This window comes from Mytilus trossulus, chromosome 6 (assembly GCF_036588685.1).
Source record: "Mytilus trossulus isolate FHL-02 chromosome 6, PNRI_Mtr1.1.1.hap1, whole genome shotgun sequence".
Taxonomy (NCBI): Eukaryota; Metazoa; Mollusca; class Bivalvia; order Mytilida; family Mytilidae; genus Mytilus; species Mytilus trossulus.
The window spans coordinates 70835128-70858668 of NC_086378.1; the positions used below are offsets into that span (position 1 = coordinate 70835128).

The 23541-nt window shown below is 31.4% G+C and overlaps 1 protein-coding gene across 2 annotated transcripts in view; it reads right to left on the reverse strand.

Moving 5' to 3' along the window:
- Window positions 1–20061, reverse strand: part of LOC134721779 (breast cancer anti-estrogen resistance protein 1-like) — a 48635-nt gene extending 28574 nt beyond the window's left edge. Inside the window, exon 1 of one of the 2 annotated variants that reach the window (XM_063584988.1) lies at window positions 19730–20061. In XM_063584988.1, coding sequence (XP_063441058.1) covers window positions 19730–19759 — 30 coding nt within the window. In that variant the 5' untranslated portion in view covers window positions 19760–20061. Of the gene's footprint in view, window positions 1–15934; window positions 15954–19729 lie in introns of those variants that run through there. The other variant, XM_063584990.1, reaches the window with a different exon arrangement.
- Window positions 20062–23541: the final 3480 nt, after the last annotated feature.

Consider the following 23541-nt stretch of genomic DNA (forward strand, 5'->3'; position numbering starts at 1 on the left):
TAAAACTGATTTGCTTTTAAGTGAACATTCTTGAGTATATAAGGAATATTTTCATTAACTCAATTATGGATTTAACTCATTTCTTTCTTTCATAATATGTCTTCAAAGTGTAGGTGTTGACCAAAAAATGTGGTCAAAAAAAATTTAAATCGTAATTTTCTTTCTTAACTTCTCGGGAAGCTATGCTGAATTTAAATTATGTTATGTAACATAACTTTGACTATGATATGTCAAATTTGTGCCAGTTGATATGCACAGATACGCAAATGTGCCAGTTAGAAGTGTCGATATTTCTGACGAAGCGGGGCCGACGGTAATTCACGAGTTACGTCCCTTTGTTTGACACTATCATGAAAAACTATTGTTATATCAAACACCATATGCTGTTATTTACAAGTGGATATTATTAAAAATAATCTCGTATATACATTTTGATACTATAAACATGTGCCAAAAAATAGAGAAACACATTTTATCACTTTTCAGAACTCAGTCCCAGTGAAATAGGCCCTAGATGTGTCCCTATGTGCCATAATAGGGTTAATAATTTAATATTAATTTAATATTCCAAGAGTTAATTTAATATTCATGTTTTGGTAGGTATTTTTACTGCTGCAACCAAATTATTTTAACACAGAAATAAATGTCTACTCAATTTATACAAGGGGTAGTCTAAATGTTCATGAATAATGGATCAAGACAGTATGAAAATGATAAAAAAAACAAGAGTTGATTTCCTTTTCATTTCTGACACTTGCAAGTAGGTCCTACCTTTTTCATTCAAACTTAAAAGAGATCATAATGAAAGTATTCTGAATGTAAAATCTTCTGTTCATTGTTTTAAATAAAAGGAAAATTATTTGCAATCTTTGTATGAACAATCTAAATATATCAATAAATGTTATCTCATTGATTTCATGCAAGTTATAGTTTTTAAATTAATGAATGGGCTCAAATTATAAAATGACACACTAAACCAATAAATAAATGGTGCTAATCATGAACTTTAAAATGAATAAGATTAAAATAGACTCAGTAATATTTTTCTTTTTCTATTTGAAAAAAATTACAATTAATAACATGCATTTTTATATTTATGTGAAAGTATTTCAGAGCAGTTTCTGGGGGCTAAGTGGACAATTATGTTTAGATCACAAGTCAAAATTAAGTCACACTTCATGTCAGTATGATAAAGCTTTGAATAAGATTGATTAAAATGGTACTCTGAAAGAGATTGTTTGGGCAGCAACCATTTGTTTTCAGAGAGGGGGAACTATGGATTTTTTTCCCCTGACAAGTTGAAAACAATTCTTCTCTTTTCAATTTTAGCATTTCATTAAATGGCAGCTGAGGGTAAAAGAAACATTTGTTTTCTCAGGGTAAAACAACAAATTATATTACAATCAATACTCAATAGCCACCAACCCCTACCCCACCAGAAAATCAAATGGTTTGTTGGCTACCTAATTTCAAATTTAGGACAATACTTTTTCATTTACTTTTGCAGGATTCCTTAAAATCACAAAATGTGTTTTATGTCGGTCATCTAAAGCAGTTAGTGTTGAGCAAAGACAGTATACGATTTACTTACCTTGTTTTAGTTAAGTCATACATTTCACTGACTTAGTCTAAAGAGAATATATTAATCCAGTCAAATATTCACAGCTGATCTCCCATTACTTTTTCAAACAAACCTACTAAATATGTGTACATTGACTGTGTTTAGATGCAAGGTGACATCAATGTGTAAGACCGAAAAACTACAATGTCAAAAAATGTCCTTATTTTGGAATTTAGTTAAAACGGGGTTTCCCAAGGGGTGATAGAACGTTATACTTGATGCTTTTATTTTTATTTTGAAATACGTGTTATTAATTTTTTGTATAGTACATAGTCTTTGTTATTAAATCTATAAAAAAAGAGAAGAAAATAATTTTAAACGACGCCGGATCAACGGCATTACGGGATCGTTAAAAGACGTCCAATTTGACATGTTTGAGAATTTATTCCTGTTGATAATATAATCCATGCTTAACAAATCGAAATAAATATATTACAGACCCTAATGGCTAGTAGGAAACTGAAAAAGGGATAAACTTCCAAATTGGCGTCAAAACAAAATTCCGCGAAATTAACGCAATTTCAGAATGGCGGGTTTTAATATCAGTTCCATTGTTGTCTTAAGAAAGTAGCAACAACGGTCGTTTCTAAGGGCTTGCTTTCCGACTGTATAACAAAGATTTAAGTTGATTCTGGACAAAGAAAGATAACTCCAATTAAAAAAAAATCTTGCTATTGCACAATAATGTGCAATAAGATATTTCTTGCTTAATATTCTGGACAAAGAAAGATAACTCTAATTAAAACAAAATTTGCTATTTCACAATATTGTGAAATTAGATATTTCTTGCCATTGCACAATACTGTGCAATTGAAAAGACTTGCTATTGCACAATACTTAATATAATAATTTTAGATCCTGATTTGGACCAACTTGAACTGGGCCCATAATCAAAAATCTAAGTACATGTTTAGATTCAGAATATCAAAGAGGCCCAAGAATTTAATTTTTGTTAAAATCAAACTTAGTTTAATTTTGGACCCTTTGGACCTTAATGTAGGCCAATTTGAAAACAGGACCATAAATGAAGAATCTACATACACAGTTAGATTTGGCATATTAAAGAACCCCATTTATTCAATTTTTGATGAAATTTAAATTTGGACCCAGATTTGGACCAACTTGAAAACTGGGCCAATAAGCAAGAATCTAAGGTAGCACTCCACAGTTAGGTGTGTAGTTTCGCATTTTGGCCCCTGTGGATTTTTCAAATTTGAGAGCTAGTGTGCAATAAAATTCATTTTTGGATAGCTGAGTATTAAAATAGCCTTTGTATTGGGTTTATATGAACATCAAGGTTATGTAATGTATGTAATATAGGCTGTTTTCTGTATGACAGTCCGTATTTGCATGTCCATACCATACATTGGTCCGGCAATTATTGCAATGTTTTTTTCCAACTTTTTATCGCACGAACTTTGTGATTGGATTTTACGAAAAAATGAGGCATAGACACCCAATTTTTATTTGATCATAAGGAAGATTTAAGAAAACAGTTTCTAAAAAGGTGTCACTCAAAGGCATTGAAATTCTAGTTTGATCCAAATTTTGGGGGGATATATGACATGTTCACCCCCCTTTTTGCAATATTCTATGGTAAATAAATGCAGAATGTTGCCATCGATACACATGAAAGGAATTAACTTTCATCCTTTTAACTTTTGAAAATTGAATCTATGGAAGATACTGATTACATACATATGCACATGTACAACACAAACAGTTAGGTTAGAAATCAAGGAATAGGAGATGATAAAACATTTTGCGGCTCATTTTTAACTCTATTTTCTAACTGTGGAGTGCTACCTTATGGCACATCAGAAAGCACAGAAATGCACTTTTTAAGATAAGATTGACCACAAATCTTTAGTCTTTTATGTTCTTGTTTTAGTTCTGAAGGTAAAAAAACTGCTAGGAATGCAATTTATGTTAATTTTATTGTTTACTGTCCTTAGCAACCAAGTATACACATTTTGACACTTAGACATGTTGCGGTCTTAAATTTTTACTCCGTAAGCTGTGCCCTTGTAACCAAAGATTGCGCTTTATATGATAATCTCAGAATGTATCGCTTTATATTTTTGAATGCGAATAAGTCAAATAAACATTTTTAGCAGGATTTTATATTATAATTTGGCATTAATTAAATTTAATGATGCCAGTACTGTTAGAAATTTATACCCTGCTTGAGAGCTTCTAAACCAATGTTAGGTATGCTATTCAAAGCAAAAATTACCTATAAGTGCTTTCAAACACCTAAAATTTGTACAATTTGTCCTCTTATAAGGTAATTTTATAATTTCAAATAAAAAAAAGGGGAAAGTTTTAGAAATTTACCCCAAAAATGAGACAGACTTGGGGTTTTTCACTATGATCCAGCATTTATTTTTAAATCACTTTTTGTCGCGTTTCAACATCAACTGCTAACCTTCATAAAATCTTTATTACTGAACCAATTTTAAAAACTAAGGTACCACTTTCATCGTAACAGCTAGTAGAACACAGAAAATATAAAAAATGTTGATGCAGAAGGGGAAAAATTTCACCTTAAGGTAGCACTCCACAGTTAGGTGTGTAGTTTCGCATTTTGGCCCCTGTGGATTTTTCAAATATGAGAGCTAGTGTGCAATAAAATTCATTTTTGGATAGCTGAGTATTAAAATAGCCTTTGTATTGGGTTTATATGAACATCAAGGTTATGTAATGTATGTAATATAGGCTGTTTTCTGTATGACAGTCCGTATTTGCATGTCCATACCATACATTGGTCCGGCAATTATTGCAATGTTTTTTTCCAACTTTTTATCGCACAAACTTTGTGATTGGATTTTACGAAAAAATGAGGCGAAAGACACCCAATTTTTATTTGATCAAAAGGAAGATTTAAGAAAACAGTTTCTAAAAAGGTGTCACTCAAAGGCATTGAAATTCTAGTTTGATCCAAATTTTGGGGGGATATATGACATGTTCACCCCCCTTTTTGCAATATTCTATGGTAAATAAATGCAGAATGTTGCCATGGATACACATGAAAGGAATTAACTTTCATCCTTTTAACTTTTGAAAATTGAATCTATGGAAGATACTGATTACATACATATGCACATGTACAACACAAACAGTTAGGTTAATGTATTAGAAATCAAGGAATAGGAGATGATAAAACATTTTGCGGCTCATTTTTAACTCTATTTTCTAACTGTGGAGTGCTACCATAATTAAGGTAGCACTCCACAGTTAGGTGTGTAGTTTCGCATTTTGGCCCCTGTGGATTTTTCAAATATGAGAGCTAGTGTGCAATAAAATTCATTTTTGGATAGCTGAGTATTAAAATAGCCTTTGTATTGGGTTTATATGAACATCAAGGTTATGTAATGTATGTAATATAGGCTGTTTTCTGTATGACAGTCCGTATTTGCATGTCCATACCATACATTGGTCCGGCAATTATTGCAATGTTTTTTTCCAACTTTTTATCGCACGAACTTTGTGATTGGATTTTACGAAAAAATGAGGCGAAAGACACCCAATTTTTATTTGATCATAAGGAAGATTTAAGAAAACAGTTTCTAAAAAGGTGTCACTCAAAGGCATTGAAATTCTAGTTTGATCCAAATTTTGGGGGGATATATGACATGTTCACCCCCCTTTTTGCAATATTCTATGGTAAATAAATGCAGAATGTTGCCATGGATACACATGAAAGGAATTAACTTTCATCCTTTTAACTTTTGAAAATTGAATCTATGGAAGATACTGATTACATACATATGCACATGTACAACACAAACAGTTAGGTTAATGTATTAGAAATCAAGGAATAGGAGATGATAAAACATTTTGCGGCTCATTTTTAACTCTATTTTCTAACTGTGGAGTGCTACCTAAGTACATTTTGAGATTCAACATATCAAAGAACCCAACCGATTAATTTTTTGTCAAAATCAAACTAATGTAGACCAATTTGAAAACGGGACCAAAAGTTAAGAATCTACATACACAGTTATATTCGGCATATCAAAGAACCCCAATTATTCAATTTTGATGAAATCAAACAAAGTTTAATTTTGGACCCTTTGGGCCCCTTTTTCCTAAACTGTTGGGACCAAAACTTCCAAAATCAATACCAACCTTCCTTTTATGGTCATAAACCTTGTGTTTAAATTTCATAGATTTCTATTTACTTATACTGACGTTATGGTGCGAAAACCAAGAAAAATGCTTATTTGGGTCCCTTTTTGGCCCCTAATTCCTAAACTGTTGGGACCTACACTCCAAAAATCAATACCAATCTTCCTTTTGTGGTCATAAACATTGTGTTTAAATTTCATTGATTTCTATTTACTTAAAACTTAAGTTATTGTGCGAAAACCAAGAATAATGCTTATTTGGGCCCTTTTTTGGCCCCTAATTCCTAATCTGTTGAAACCAAAACTCCCAAAATCAATCCCAACCTTTCTTTCGTGGTCATAAACCTTGTGTCAAAATTTCATAGATTTCTATTAACTTAAACTAAAGTTATAGTGCGAAAACCAAGAAAATGCTTAGTTGGGCCTTTTTTGGCCCCTAATTCCTAAAATGTTGGGACCAAAACTCCCAAAATCAATACCAACCTTCCTTTTATGGTCATAAACCTTGTGTTAAAATTTCATAGATTTCTATTCACTTTTACTAAAGTTAGAGTGCGAAAACTAAACGTATTCGGACGACGACGATGACGACGAAGACGCAGCCATCGTGATAGCAATATACGACGAAATTTTTTTCAAAATTTGCCGTCATATAAAAAGTGATTGTTGAATGTGGCAAAAGTTTGGCCGGGTCAGCTGGGATTAGCGATTAGGTATAATCCCAGACGACAACGATGGAAGTTTTTCATGACCTTGATTGGCTATACAGCCCTTGCATGTGGTATATAATACACGACCTTCAAAACTATCCCAATTTATGGGGAATATCATGAGAGGTCTATACCTGGATTTTAAAATTCTTTATTTTATAACTTGAACACTTCAAACAGGCATTTTAAAATATAAGTTAAACAGGTATTTAAGCATATACATATACTCATTCAAACAAAATAGAATTAAATTAAAACATTTATGACAATAAGCATAAGTTCCTCCTCCCCCCCCACCCCCCCCCCCCTGGAAATTTTGAAAATTTAGCTGTATTGATATCCTACAACAGGTTTTATATTAACTCTTTGATAGGCAGCAATGTTCATCTAATATTCAAATACAAATACTTTGTCATCCTGAAAGATATATGGACAATGCAACCAATGCAACATAAACACAAACATATTTAATAACAGCTTCAAGAAAACATGTATGATAAAAGGAAACAAGATACCAAGGGAGGAAAACTGTGGGAAAAAAACTGACAAACCATGATGAAAAGACAAACATTAATCTACAAAACACAACACAGATAACTAATGCAAACTCCATTAAAAACCATGGAGTGAGCTCAGGTTTTCCAGAAGTTAAAAGATTCCAAACTCCTAATATAACAATGGCACCAATCTTGTTGGTCATGCCTTGTTAAATTTTGGTGACAAGTTTCACTCTGTGATGTAACATTTGGGGGAAAGAGGATGGGATTTAGACTACAAGTAAATAACGTCTGTTATCTTCTGTAATGATAAAAGGAGATATTTCCTGATGGTCACCCAAAGCATGGTGGCATCCGTAAACATTTTGTAAGGTGAATATGCAAGTATAGCTGGAATGACTGTTGTATTTCAGAAGTGGAAAGAGAGAAAGATAGACACATATAAAAAGGTTCAGCTGTTAAAATTTTAGAACAGTGTCTCATGGGGTTGCCTAATCCTCACTTACATGTATTTAAAGTATTTACAACTTTATTGTTTAATCTATATTTATGGCTTTCCAAACATTTTGTTATAGGTGTACCTTAGATGACGATTATTTGAGGAATCATGTGTCTTGGTCATGAAAACCATATTATATATCATACAGAAGTTCTAAGCATACAAGTGGACTACAGAGTAACTTGGGGCACTATTTTCTGATCCAATTATGATTTGACAGAAGTTAAAATACACTGTCATCACATGTTCAAAAGTAAATAACTTGTGGTTAAAATATTTATGTGAAACTATCTATTAAGATAAAAAAGATAAAAGTTTAACATTCAATAAAATTCTTTCTATGGGTGTATTTACAGTTGAGTTCAAAGTTTACATTTCATTCTTGTAAATATTTGTTTTCCTCCTTACTGAGATCAATTGTACTTGTGTTGTATATTTGTATAGAGCATATTGAAGCTATGTTTTTAAAGTTAAATATAAAATGTCTATAAAATCTGTCTTGTTAACAACATGAACATTTTTATTAATGGAAAAAGTCATGTTAATAAAATAAAGAACATTTTAAAAGATCAATGTACAAGAATAACATGACTATATTTATATTTTTTGTGTTAATGGTGGGCACCTAATTTTGAAGCCTCTTATAAATATTTCATTTAAGTTTTTGTTTAGTTTTGATAATTTTTGTTGATGTTTTTTGGGTTAGTTTTTTTATTTTATTTTGTTATTATTTTTTTGGGGGGGGAGTAGTGACCATGTAAAAAATACATGTGTTCAATATGAATTCATGCATGTGACATTCCCAACCAACATCAAGTAAAATTCATATAGATCCAAGTTTTATGGTTATGATCAGAGAATTGTTTATCTCTACAATATTTGTAAACAGCAAAGTCAAATCAGAACATGTTAAAGACACTACAAAAGTACAACTTGACCAACGCTGTAGTAAAACAAATATGTTTACTAGAGAGTGAAATTACAGGAAGTGTACAGTAATTATGGCTATTTACTGGCAGTCAAGAAATTATCTCCTAAGTATACGGAAAATGTCACTAGAACAAACTATATTAGTACACAAACATGAATGAATATATTGGGCGTGGGAAAAACTCAAGTGCTCTTCAAAAATAACACATGCTGTAGTCCTGAAGTCAGCTTGAGAAACAACTGACCACATGTATTCACTGACATGCCTTGAAGAATGTCTGGAATGTTAACATTGCTGAGCCTGCATCATCAGCATGTCAAAGTACATATCAATCAAGTACATGTATCTATATGCACAATCATTTAATTGGTTGCATATGAAACGGACATGAAACTGCATATGCACTTAGTAAAATGGTTAAAAAGTGTGAACATTTTGAGATTTTAAGATGGATTAAAGTTATTAGTCAAGAAATCTGTGACCTACTCCCTTACATTTGATTATCATATCCTTTAAAGGTCATATAAGTAACTTGAACTTAAATACATATATATTTTGTATTGATTTATAGATAAAACTGTTCCCATTTAATAAATGTCTGACCTAAAAACTTAATAAGTACCTTTTTAAATTCTATCTCAATTTTAACGCAGACAGTTTTTTATTTCTACTTAATAATTTTATTCCCTGCAAAAGGCTGTATTTTAGATTTTTTTTAATTCATTTTTCAAGTCATAAGGGTACAGCAATATCAAATGAATTTCTAAAGTTAACATAACTTTTTTTTTAACGGCCATTATTCAAAACTAAAAATTCAACTCTCCAGGTTTCATAACAAACTTATTCTTTTTCATCTCTGCTATCATATATTGATCACTTTACTATTAAAAACATATTTTAATTAAATTAGTAGAATACATGTAGTCATGATGCTGTAGTATATATATCAACAATGACAAAGATTTTAATTCAGGCAACAGAAGTTTATCAGTGTTCAAATCGAAACAATCAGTTAAGAAAACACAGAATCAAGATAACCATAAATTGCTTTGCCAAGCGCGATATATATGACCACAGAGGTCTATCCCTGAACAGTTTGGGCAAAAATGGACACAATATTCATGCTTGATACAGGTCTTATAAAAAGGAGCAAGGCTATGTGCATTGACAGGGTAAGGGTCTCATTCTAACCCTGCATCACCCATCATGTCAATCTACACAATGTCAAAATGTCACAATGGGGAACAGGACACAATCGGTAGAATTGCAAATCAGTTATCTTAGTGTCAGTGGGAACTAAGCAATTACATTTTGTTGGTCTAAACAACTTTCAAAATATTGGCCTGTGAAACGTCTATTTCAAGCTGCTGATTTAACAGTGTTACTTTTTACTGTAAATTTATTTTAAATTTCCACTCCTAACAACATACAACAAAGAAATGTGAAAAAGTAAAAAAGAATATGTCACTTTGCAAAAAAGAATTTGAGCAAGTGCCAGCATAAAGTACATTATACATCTTATTTTCCGAGTATGTCATCCAAATGACCTTTAATGGACTTGTCACGTCAAAAATTAAAATTGATGGAGAAAAAATTGCCGTAAATTTCATTCTCATCAAACTAAGTGTTCAGCCATTAAATAAGAAATAACAAAGGCCACCAAAAAATAAATATTAAGCTTCATTAATCAGAAAATAAATTTGACCAATCAAAAAGATAAAAAGGCAAGATGACAAAGAAAGGAGTTACTGACCAGCCATCAAAATAGCCATCTGTCAACACACCATGATAACATCAAATGCTGTTAAAATTAATCTCCCCTCATCCTTGGGGTATTTTTAATGCCAGTGACCCATTCATTAGAGAAATTAATGGTTATGATTTTCCCTGAATGATTGATAATCAGGGAATATCTTTCCAATTGTTCAGATAATGTCTCTTGGATTACAGGAAAAAATATCACCTAAATGTGATAAAGCAACAATCAAATTGGAATTTTATGTTTTTTGGCAAACAAATGTTTTTTTATGCTGTGAAAATTATACAATTAGTTGAGATTTAGTTCTTTCACTGGAGACAAAAGTCAATGTCTCCTTTTTAAATGATCATTTATAATATTAGCTTGAGAATATTAGTCATGGTGTAGTTAGAGTCAACCTTATCACTTAGCATAGAAACTATAGGGATGTATCAGGTATTGGTCTGAGTACACAGTTTTATCATCCTTTGATTTTCGTTGTCCATTTTCGTTGTCCACAAATATAGTACCTGGTGTGGACAGTGTGTTTCTTGCCAATTTGTTTTATACCCCTTCCAAATGTATTTCTTCATGTTTTATGCCTCAAATAGCAAGTAGGGGGATGAAATTACACTGTAAAAAAAATTGGGTCATGAATTTGAAAGTCAAGTAGTGTTTTGGTCCAGAACACAGAATTGTCCATATTTTGAGTTAGAGCTGATGAAGTTTTCAAAATTTTTGATATAATTTGACCCAAAAGTAGTACAACACACTGTAAAAATATTATTGAGAAAGTGCAGGTGGGATTTTATATTGTTAAGAGTTAGAAAAAGACTTATAAGTTGAAGTATAAAACTCACATTTAAGGCAAGTAGATATATATTAAAGTGAATTAGAGCCAAAGGAGAATAAAAAGCTAAGAATCAAAGGGTACCTGTATTTAACTGAAGAATCACAAAGTCAATTTGTAAAGTGTTGTAAATTGATGGTCAAAATATACAAATTATATAAAAAAAACAGAAGAGAACACTGAATTAACAAATAAAACCTACAATAATTTGTAATTAAGATGCAAAGAAAACGGGTATTCTAACAATTACATGTAAATTGTGTATAGATCTCATAAAAGAGGGACGAAAGATACCAAAGGGACAGTCAAACTCGTAAATCTAAAACAAACTGACAACGCCATGGCTAAAAATGAAAAAGACAAACAGAAAAACAATAGTACAAATGACACAACATAGAAAACTTAAGAATAAACAACATGAACCCCACCAAAAACTAGGGGTGATCTCAGGTGCTCCGGAATGGTAAGCAGATCCTGCTCCACATGCGGCACCCGTCGTGTTGCTTATGTGATTACAAATCTGGTAAATAGTCTAATTCGGTAAGTCAAATTCATGAAAGGGAAGGGGATTGTAGTTACGACGTAAGGAACATATCCGATATCATTTGTGAAACGGTTATTCCATAACGGTCAACCAACTCGTGATGGCGTCCGTAAAATTTACGAAGGGATGATTTCAACTTCACCATTTGGTACTCTTGGTTTAATAGCTTCCTTGTAAGCAGTAACCCTCTATCAAGAAAATCATGATAGGAAATGCAAGCACAGGAATATCGTATCAATTGGGAGATATATACCCTGTATGCAGGTGCTGCTGGAATGTTGCTACTTAGAAATGGAAAGTTCACAATTGGAAAGCTGAAATCATCTCTTTTGTCGTAAAGTTTTGTCTTCAACCGACCCTCATTGTCAATTTCTAGATGTAAGTCAAGATATGAAAAATATGCAAATAAACACCATCAACATATATACTGGAAAAGTACAAAAATAACCAACACAAGGACTTACTGTGTGGCCATACATGTCATGATTACTGGTATGCATTTAGGTTGTTGGATGCAGCTGTTTGCATAAAAATATACCTAGATGACATGTACAATGTATCAAAATAACCACTTCAAGCAACAACAACAACACATACCTGATAATAATATGTGTATTCAAATGCCATCAATTTGCCAGCAGTACAACTGAATAAAATCCCTTGCAGAAGTATCTAATACAGTTGAAAACAACACATTTTACTGCAGCAACGATTTATGTGTGCATGTACCTGTACAACTCTGTACTGTAGTGCATGACTGCAGATTTATGTATAGATGGTCATAATGCTGTTTAACATTTACCAGTACACACGAAATTTACAAAGTACAAAAATAAATCATGTTCCAGATTTCAAGTTATGTTTCTTTATTAAATCAACTGAAATTAATTTGATAAAAGTCAAGGAACCATAAGGAATAACTTAAGACATTTGTGACAATCTTGTCTATCAAAAAAGCAATTATAAGAATACATTGAATATTGGTTTTCAAGGTTTTTTGTCTTACGCTCTTTCATGTTAAAATCTGATATCTTGAAGTTAACAAAACTTCATATATATCTGTATATCTTAAATCATAATTTTTAAAATATGAATATCATTTTTGTCACGCCTTTTATATCGTTTCTCATGTAATCAATTCAAAGTAAATCATGAAAACCTACATTTTGAAAGGGAATAGTGCGAGTTATCAAATAGGAACAAATTGTGAAAATGTATATGACTTTGTTTTATCTGATGGTATAAGTCCTGTCTATTAAATACCACTTCTGGTAATTTAATAGCTTGACCCAAATATCTCATTAAATACTAACAAAGAACTGTTTTATCGGTATTCATTATAAATACATCAATCTTTACATTACCCTTTTATGTAATATCTCCCATTTCAAAAAACTGACAGCACGAAAAATTTACTTTGACATCTCTTAAGTTCTCATGGCCACACCTTCACCCCTAAACAATACTCTTATTTTTCAAGTCAGCATTTTGGGGTTATTTCTAAACTTTGGTACCATAAAAATTAACACTTACAAAAGAGTTCCAAACTGTACAAATCAGTTGATCACTATTTAAGTTTGTTCAAAGGATTAATAATTTATCTCTCAATTTGATAAAATGCTTATGATTTAATGAATTCATACATAAAAAAGATCATTTACTGATATCTTAGTATAGTTACAATCAAAACCATTCAATTGTTTACCAATAACTATTCTTGCATTATTTGGGTTCATCTTGATTTGATTTTATTACACAAGTATACATGCATGCAAACTTTCAAAGTTTCAAAATCAATAGACCATGGCTGAGGGGAGGGGAGAGGGGGGCAAGTAATCATTATGGAAATGAGATAACACTGGTTTTTTTCTTCTTTTATTTTTTACTTCTCCAGGTGAGACAAAAATCATTCAACTGGGATCGTAAATTAAATGTAATATGTTGCCTCTAACAATATTACAATGCATCCTAAGAAAAAACAAATGAATTGATTTAGGCATTACAGAAAAAAGTGGGGAAAACTGATATTTAGATGCAATTTTATGCCCAGCAAAAATCAATTCACTCATTTGAAACCAAACTTAACCTCAACTCCTATTCCTATAGAAGGACTTTATCAACCAATTATGGCTATTTTCTGATATTTTGCTTTGATCTGTGATAATTTTTCCTATCAGCTAATCGAATGCTGTGGGTTTTTCTCAGTAGAGTGAGAATGTATGACAGAATGTGCCTTCGTCATTCACACAAATATGTAATTGTTAAGGGAAGGATTCAGCAGTTTTCAAAATAGGGGGATCCCATCCCAGGATTAATGGGGTCTTCCAACCTTATGTCCCCATTCAAATTCATAGATCATCCAAATCCCCGAACCCCCCTCTGGGTCTACTACTGTTGTTTACTTTTTATAATTTGTTGGGTATTTGTCTCATCTTTTTCAATTATACATGTATATTCTTACATCTAATTATATTACATTTAATTGTTTATAAATAATTCAACAAAATTTCAAGTTCTAATTTTCAGTCCAAATTTTACAAACATTTTAAAACTTTAAAACTGAAGTTGTCTTAAGCACTAAATATATTTATCCTTTATCAAAAACCTGTAACAAACTAACAACATAGCTATTACAAATTGATACAAATACAAACTGCTTTATCATTCAACTTAAATTAAAAGCCTTAAATCCTATAATTGACAAATAAATACTTGGTACATGTATACATACAACATGTATTTATATGATTTCTGTGTATCATAATATGCTGTAATTTCATGATAACATGTATATGGTTGGCCGACAATATATTTCAATCATATGGAAATTAAAATATTTATGATAAACATCATGTAGACTTGATTTTATCAACAAATGGGGATTTGTATTAAAAACACTCAACAATTTGTATCCACCTATCCATGAAAAGTTAACAGACAGACCAATTATGGGATAAACTTTATCTGACATGTTTTTATAGCAATTTTATAGTCTTTATATTTGAATTGTGATGAACTTATCAGAACAAATCAAAATCATGAAATCTGAATTTGAATTTATATGGTTTTATAGATTTTGATACCTGGAAACAACAAAACCGGAGAACAAACAATATTATCATAAATGAAATTTTTTTGAATGGCAGCTTTATATTTGAATTGTGATGAACTTATCAGAACAAATCATAATCATGAAATCTGAAATTGAATTTACATAGTTTTAAATTTTATTATAACTGGATTTCACAAAACCTGATTATATTGAGAATTTTAAATCAACATCTTGTCCACAGTGTATTACATGCATATTGACAAATACACTTTAATATTGAATGGCATGGGTATTACAGCAGTTTAATAACACTATGATACATTTTGTATAATCAGCAGAACATAGTCTCACTATAAATTCCTTACAATTATCTAGAGAAAAAGTACATTATTTCCTACATTACCCTTGGATTAATTAATTAATTGACAAACCACTTTCTGACACTAAACCAATTACAGTCTTGTTTTTTTCCTTATCCCAGTCTGATACTCTAAACACATTAAGATAAACATGACCTTTAACAAGAGGAGCTGGAAATTGGTTATTTGTTTAAACTTCTGAACCAGATCTATAGACTATACCAGCAAAACACTTAAAAAAAACCTGTAGTTATTTGTGTAACCGTACAATGAAGAAACATGTTTTTTTGTTAAGACTTGCATCTCTGAATCTTTTTGAATCCTTACTAAGTTACTCTACCCCATCTTTCATTGCCTTGTGCTTATTAATTAACTAAAATTATGTTGATCAGATTTGTATTAAGATACATGTATATTTAGCAGAACATGACAGCAGCAACTTACCTACTTGTCAATCAAAATAAATAGCATTGTATCAAATGCATTGAGTTAGAGTATGGGATACATGTTCTAGCAAGTGAGACTTGTAAAAAGAGAAACAATTTTGAATATGATAGTCATTCTAAAAAAATTATTATTCATAAAACGTGACAAAGTGATCAAAAAAATTTCAAAATGTGAGTTAAAATTATTCCAATGTAGCCCGACACATTTTTCCCAATGAAAAAATAATAGCAATAATATTTGACTTTACAGTATCACTAGTTGTTCAAATAAACTTGCCTCCATTGATTGGTTACCAAATGTATGTCAAAATGAACTTTAGAATGAGACCATTCAATTTAATCTGAGAAGTACACTTGTTAACTCAATGCATCAGCAAAATTCCTACTTTTAGCATTAGAAAGCCATGTAATAAAAGTCACAATGGACAATGTTCCTTTTCTTTCAGTTCCAATTCAATACTATAAGTAGAAAACAATTTCCTCCGGTAAATTGGTCTAGTTTCTATAAACATCAATTAATAAGGAAAATCTATTTAGCTCAATAACATAACCCTTACCACAAGAAACAGTTACTGTAATGTGCCTATAACTATTGTATTGATTGTCTATCACATGGAGGCTATAAAATAAACAGATATCTCCATTATTTGTCCAATGATACTTTTATTTGTTCCTAAGGCATTCAAATAATGGTGTTTTAACAGTCAATTGTAGTAATAAAGTCCTAAATAGGTGGAAAAAAGTTATTGGCGACATTTAATTAACTTGATGTACATGTATGTTCACATCCTCTGACAAAGTTAGTTGATGTTTATACTTTAAAAAAAATTAAAAGTGATTAATATTGTACAGAACACTAGATTTTCTCAATTTTAAAGACAAATCTATGTTAAAGTTTCATGTATCACTTTATAATTACAAACAAAACATGAGCGCAACAGTTTGCTTGAAGCAAGATGTCCAATCTTGTTTGCAATGTCTACATGTGTTCTCTTTTTTATCACAATAATTTTCATCGGAGGGCATAGTCAAGTTAACACTTGATTTGATTTGATTTAAGGTGTTTTAACACTACTTTTGAGCACCGCTTTTGGACTATTTCGTGGCGGCTAGTTTTTCTTGGTGGAATAAGCTGGAGACCATATACATGTACTTGACAACTTTTAACATGTTTAAAACTTGTGGAAGATACAAATTAAATGACTTTTATCTATTGCCTCAGTTGGATTCCTTGAGTACCTGAGAGGTGAACATACATTTTAGGTAAACGGAAAAAAAGTCACAGGATAAAAAGTCACAATATCCCTTATACTGACCAGGTGTTAGGAGATTAGTGGAAAATAGACTTAGCAGTGAAATTTACACCTGCAATTTCTATAATCATTGAATTTTAAACTGTACCATGTATTATACTAAAATATTTAGATTATACTTCTGCTATTAAATAAATGACTGCATCTACGCCTAGTCCAAACTATTAATTCCTGTGACAGTATACATGATCATACATGTAATGCATTTAGACAAACTAAAAATGTAATATTTATCAAAAAATTGATGCATTTCTTTACTGGATCTCTGTAAATCTACACAGAAATAAAAGAAAGTACTTTTTGTTTACTTCAAATGTCAATGGAGCCATACAGTAATAAATGATAAAAAAAAAAAAAGATTTCAAGGCATACATGGGATCCAGGGAAGGCACTCTTTGAAAATTTTAGTGAAATGTAAATTTGCCTAAATTAGGAGTCTAAAACTTTTTAAAAGTCATTTCTCTGGGTGCCATTTTAGTCTTTCATTGTTTATATAGAACTATTGGATATTATAACATGTACATGTAATGTGACCAATTTACAAAAAGTTGCTTCTGTGAATAATTGTAAAAAAGGTTGCGCAGAAGTCAACTTTTTTTTAAAAACTTCAATTAATTTGAAATATATATAGTTGTTCAAGTCACTAAAGTGGTTCAATTATGAAAAATGTAATGTTTACATGTAAACTGTAAAAATTTCTAAACATGTTTACATAACTTTAAAAGGATGTATATACCTAAGGTAAAATGCCCTTTCATTGGGTGATTGATCACACAGACATCATAATTATGCACTATTAATCTTTATAAACCAATAGGTAAACACAAAACAGTGCTATTTAATTTGTTGCATTTTTCCTGAAGTGACAAAATTGTTAAGTTTTGTATCACTATATGTTTGTCATATTGAGTATAAAATGTTTAGGGTATAAATAAACAAACAATTAGGGCTACAGGTATATGAAAATTAGACAAAAACCCATCAAACATTCAATATTTCTAGAATAAACAACAAGATCTTCATCAAAAACAAGTTTCCACATGAATTTGAATAAAAAAAAGAGATATTTCAAGAATATTTTATACAGTATATATGTAAGGGCATACATTTTTGTGCTACATTTGTAACTTCAAAACCAACCCAAGTAAACTGTAAAAATCTACTTGTTTAAGATGAGAGGGAGAACACAACCATTTCTTTATAAACTTGGTTAACATGTTTTGTAGATGAATGAATGTACATTTGTATATATTTATTATATAACTTATCTGTAGGGAAACAGTGGTTTATTGTATAAATATATGTTAAGTTGTCTTTTTTTTCACTTTAGACAATACTATATCATGATTCATAAAATTGCAACTGTTCTGTTTATCAATTCAACATTCAGATGTTTTCAAACTACAGGAAAAGAAAAATGTTCAAATAATCATAATTCATAAATTTTACATGAAATTTATGTAGCAAAATAATCTCCCATATGGAATAGGATCCCAGTTATGGCAACCAGTCCGGTACCCACGAATGTAGTTCTTAAAAAAAATATATAACTTTTGTTATAAATTGTGTAGTGTTATTATTTCACTAGTTCTGTAACTGAATGTAGATTTATTTGAAAGGGTAGGCTTTGTAGTTTGAATTTCTATTAAAATTTTGATTGATTTAAATGTAATCTGGCGTCAGTACATAGAGTAAATTGCCAAAATTCTAGCCTTTATTCTTTCCCGGAAGTAGACAGACTGACCCTGTTGTCAATAAAAACTAAATTTTGCAACGGAATGCCGGTCATGAGGCACTGAGATTGTACTTAGACACTTCAAAATGAATGCCTAACATGAACCAGAAGTCCCAAGGTGGCTATCAAAATTATTTATTGAACAGGACCCTATGTATTTACTATGATTTTCAATGCGTTCCAATGGGGCAAATAATTGGGTCCCCGTTCTATATATATATCATTGCTTTTTTTGTGACCTCTAAATAATCAGTAACCTTGTAAAGGTTAATTCTCGAGGAGTTTCTAGTTTAGACCCAAACAAATTCAAGAGAAAATTTTTCAAGAGACTCAATAGTTTTTAAAACAAGTACAAATGCATCTACATGTACTGTATGTTATGTACGATTTCTGCTTAGTATATAAATCTATCATTTAAAACTTGTGGTAGTTTCTCAACCTGCTGGGGTAATCCAGCTCAATTACAAATATGTGACACAGTGTGTTTTTATATATACATGTATATATAGCCAAAAAAGTAGACCGAAACATTTATTAGTATTTTTAGATAGTCAGTTGTTATATGATAATTATGAAACTGAGAAAAATGTACAAATTTATATAAAAGTTAGCATACATGTACATACTAAAATTGCAAATTTTGAAAGATTATAACAAAACTTTCCTTTATCCAAATCACAACAAAAAGATACTTTAAATGAAAAAGTTACATCGTTTATAGATTTTTTAATATAAAGATATACGTGTAGAACATGTACATGTACATGTAATCTGTTGGCTTAATATAGACTTAAATAAGACAAACTTTGAATTCGCTGAATTGTAAGAAGTTTGTAAATTGTAACTTAAGTAGCAGCGACTGCGTCATACATTTGTGTTTGTGCTGACATTATCTAGAAAAAAGCAGGATGCAAATACATGTTACATTTTGTATGTACAGTTGTATTTTAAAGTTAAATTATTGTAGAGTACTCAGTAACAATATTGTTATATGTCATGTACGTACGTGGGATATTATTAATAAACATGCAACTTTTATTTAGTTTGATCTCTCTTTCAAATATGAATTTGACAGTTTTATTTGTTTATAAAACTTCAGGAGATAATATCAAAATGGTTTGTACCACAGATGTAATTTGTGAATAGCCAAGAGAAATCTTTCTGTGTTGCCCGACACTGCGTAAAGTTTTCGCGCGGAACCATTAACATTCAGCAATGAATCCGGTTCCTTACCTGGAAGAAGAAGAAGAAGATGTCCAAGATGATCACCTCCCCCCCTTTTTCAGATCAGCATTAGCCATTACCTTTCGAAAGTCTGTAATTCTATTAAACATGTCTATTTGGATTGCAGACGATACAATTCAACTGTGAACATAGTAATTGATCTAAGATATGCGGTCCTTAACGTTGTTTCCAATATTGCAACCTGATCGGGACAGTCCCGTCCGCCGACAGGTACGCTTTTCTGTAACAATTCTGTGAGATACTATATTGGAAGTATACATTGATCACCACTTAATCAAGTCATATTGTATGGCAAATTTAGCTTATATCCCTATAATACTTTTGAATAAACCCTGAAAATCACCAGCTGTCTTTTATTTGTTTGCCTCGTTCCAAAACAAATTTTGTTGTGTAATTTCCGGATGTAAAACCGGAATATACAGGTAAAATCTCCGTATAAGCTATCAAGATCTTGACCCCTCAAGAGGCATTTACTCAAACTATAACAATTTCACAATGATTATAGCATAATGAATTATTTAAGATACATTAATAGCGCAGAAATAGTTGTACATATGACAAACACTTTGTCTGATTGGACAAATTTATATTTGATATCGTTCCCAAAGTATAAGTTATAGCAGAGACATATATATAATACAATGTATTATATGTCTCTGGTTATAGTAAATATTAGCATTACAAAAACATGTATAGAACTAGATTGAAAGGTTGTCTAGAATTCGCTTCTTTTAAGGATAATGTTTATATATTCGATTGTCATTGAAGATTTAAACTAGATAAAACTTGAAAGTTCCGAAAAAGGTGAAGTTCAAAGTAAGAATTGAAAGTAAACCGTATTGGAATGGTCATCACGTCAGTTTCTAGGCTAATAAAAAAAAATCTTGTCAAAGTAATGATTTTCGTCTTCAATACCAACAGAACGAAAAACAATACATGTCACATATTTATCTTCATTCGGCACATATGGTTTAGGGACACTTCGATGTTTTATTAGTAGGAATGAGCAGCTGAGACATCCAGTACCCGCGTCAGTGACCGTGGCATTTTCATATATGTTAAAGAGCAAAAATATCTAATACTCAGTAATATTTATAGCAATTATGAGTAAGCTATTTCAGGGGCGGATCCAGTTTTTTTTAAAAGGAGGGGGTCCCAACCCAGGATAAAAGGGGGGTTCCAGCTATATGTCCCCATTCAAATGCATTGATCGACCTCAAAAAGCATTTACGACAGTGGTTTTAAAAGCATATGGCAACATAGTAAATGCCCCACTACTATCTCACACACACTTATTCTTATTTTTTAATATACTATTTTTAATCTTGAAAAAAATCCTAAAATTTCTGACTTTCAACTGAAAATTAAAATTTTAAACTATAGTATATGCGTAGTTTCCCATTTTCCATGATGAATTGTTTTTCTACCATTACTTAAAATTTGACAGTAAATATAAGTTACTGTTCACTGTATGAGGTTTGTACCGTTTAAAATCAGATTTGGATTATTAATATTTACAACATTTGACCGACATATAAAAGATTTTGATTCCTTGATTATGTAACTGTAACATTGCAATAAACAAAAAAACTATGTTAATTGGACATGCTTTGATACTCTATATGCCCTTGAATTTTTACTAGATAACATTTGTGTTCGCTTTGGGGATTCCGTATATCGTCAGATTATTGGAATTCCACTGGGGACTAACTGTGCACCACTTATTGCGGACCTGTGTTTGTATTGCTATGAGTTACAATTTATGACAAAAATAGGCAAAGACCTATCGAAACAACATCTGATAAACGAATTTGATAATATTTTTAGATATTTGGGTGATATTTTGGCTCTCAATAATGACGACTTCAGTATGTATATTAAAAAAAAATATCCTGTTGAACTTACTTTAAATAAAGCTAATACTAACAATGACCACTGCCCTTTCCTTGATCTTGATATCTATATCACTAACGGAAAGCTAAATACTAAAATTTATGATAAAAGAGATGATTTTTCATTTCCTATCGTTAATTATCCATTTTTAGATGGAGACGTTCCCTTGTCACCATCTTACGGTGTTTATATATCTCAACTTGTACGATTCGCTCGTGTATGCAACAATGTTTTGGATTTTAACGAGAGAAATTTGTGTAAGTTACTGAAAAATTATTACACCAGGGTTTTCGATATCACAAACTAGTCAAAACATTTACTAAATTTTATCATCGGTATAAGGACATCATTCGTAAATATAGCTCAACATGCAGACTTTTTATACGTTCAGGTATTTCACATCCAATTTTTTATGGAAATATTCTTTATAAAGCACAAAGGTGTCAGTATTTACCTCAGAAACTAACAAAACCTTTGAATAGACTTATTAAGAAGAAGGGATATAGTTACGATACTGTTGTCAGGTCATTAAAGATTGCATATTTTGGCGTTAATATTGATTCACTTATAGGGTCTTTGCATCGGAACTAAACACATTTATGCAAAAAACAGTTGTTGGCATGACACGGGTTATGTTCTTCTCATATATGTTATGGTGGTATGATACTAAACCCCTAACGGGAAGGATTGTGCCTAATGTTCATATGATGAAATCATAATCTTTCAGTCAGTTCAATTGAAGTCTGGAGCTGGCATGTCAGTTAACTGCTAGTAGTCTGTTGTTATTTATGTATTATTGTCGTTTTGTTTATTTTCTTTGGTTACATCTTCTGACATCAGACTCGGACTTCTCTTGAACTGAATTTTAATGTGCATATTGTTATGAGTTTACTTTTCTACATTGGCTAGAGGTATAGGGGGTGGGTTGAGATCTCCCAAACATGTTTAACCCCGCCGCATTTTTGCGCCTGTCCCAAGTCAGAAGCCTTTGTTAGTCTTGTATTGTTTTAATTTTAGTTTCTTGTGTACATTTTGGAAATTATATTAGTATGGCGTTCATTATCACTGAACTAGTATATATTTGTTTAGGGGCCAGCTGAAGGACGCCTTCTGGTGCGGGAATTTCTCGCTACATTGAAGACCTGTTGGTGACCTTCTGCTGTTATTTTTTTCTATGGTCGGGTTGTTGTCTCTTTGACACATTCCCCATTTCCATTCTCAATTTTATATATAAAAAAAAATTAATCTGCGAACCGAGTCTCTTTGTTGCGAAACGGTTCCATGTAAAAGTATCACTTTGTTAGAATATAAATGGAAAGAAAGGTTTATTCATAACTATTAAAAAGGCCTAAATTTCTTGTTTTCATGACGACATCTATATTCGCCGTATTTTCCCGATTTATGTTTATAATTTCTTACTATACAGTAGCTGAGGTTTAAATAAAAGATTGATCTAGCTTCAAGTCGCTGGTCTTAGTTTTCAAAATAATTGTACTTTTAAAAAAGAAGACATCAGTGTCTAGAATATAAGACTATCAAATTTAATAAATGTTAGTCTTAGCAATATTATATCTGACAAACAGGTGTTATAAACTATAATAGTATGTCTGAATTTAAGCAATAATTAACTCCCTGAGTCCCATTTTGAGTTACTTAAAGTCTTTTATACTGAGATAAATATAATTGAGTATGGAGATGGGGAATATGCCAAAGAGCTGGCAACAACCCGACCTAAGAGCTGGCAACAACCCGACCAAAGAGCAGGCAACAGCCGTAAGCCACCCGGGGGCAATGAATGGGTCTTCAACGCAACAAGAAAATCCCGCACCCCGAGGTAGTCCTCAGCGGCCCCTAAATAAAATTGTGTACTAGTTCAGTGAAAATGGACATAACACTAAACATATAAATGAATTAAAGAAAAAAAAAACCAACAAGACTAACAAAGACCAGAGGCTCCTGACTTGGGACAGGCGAAAAC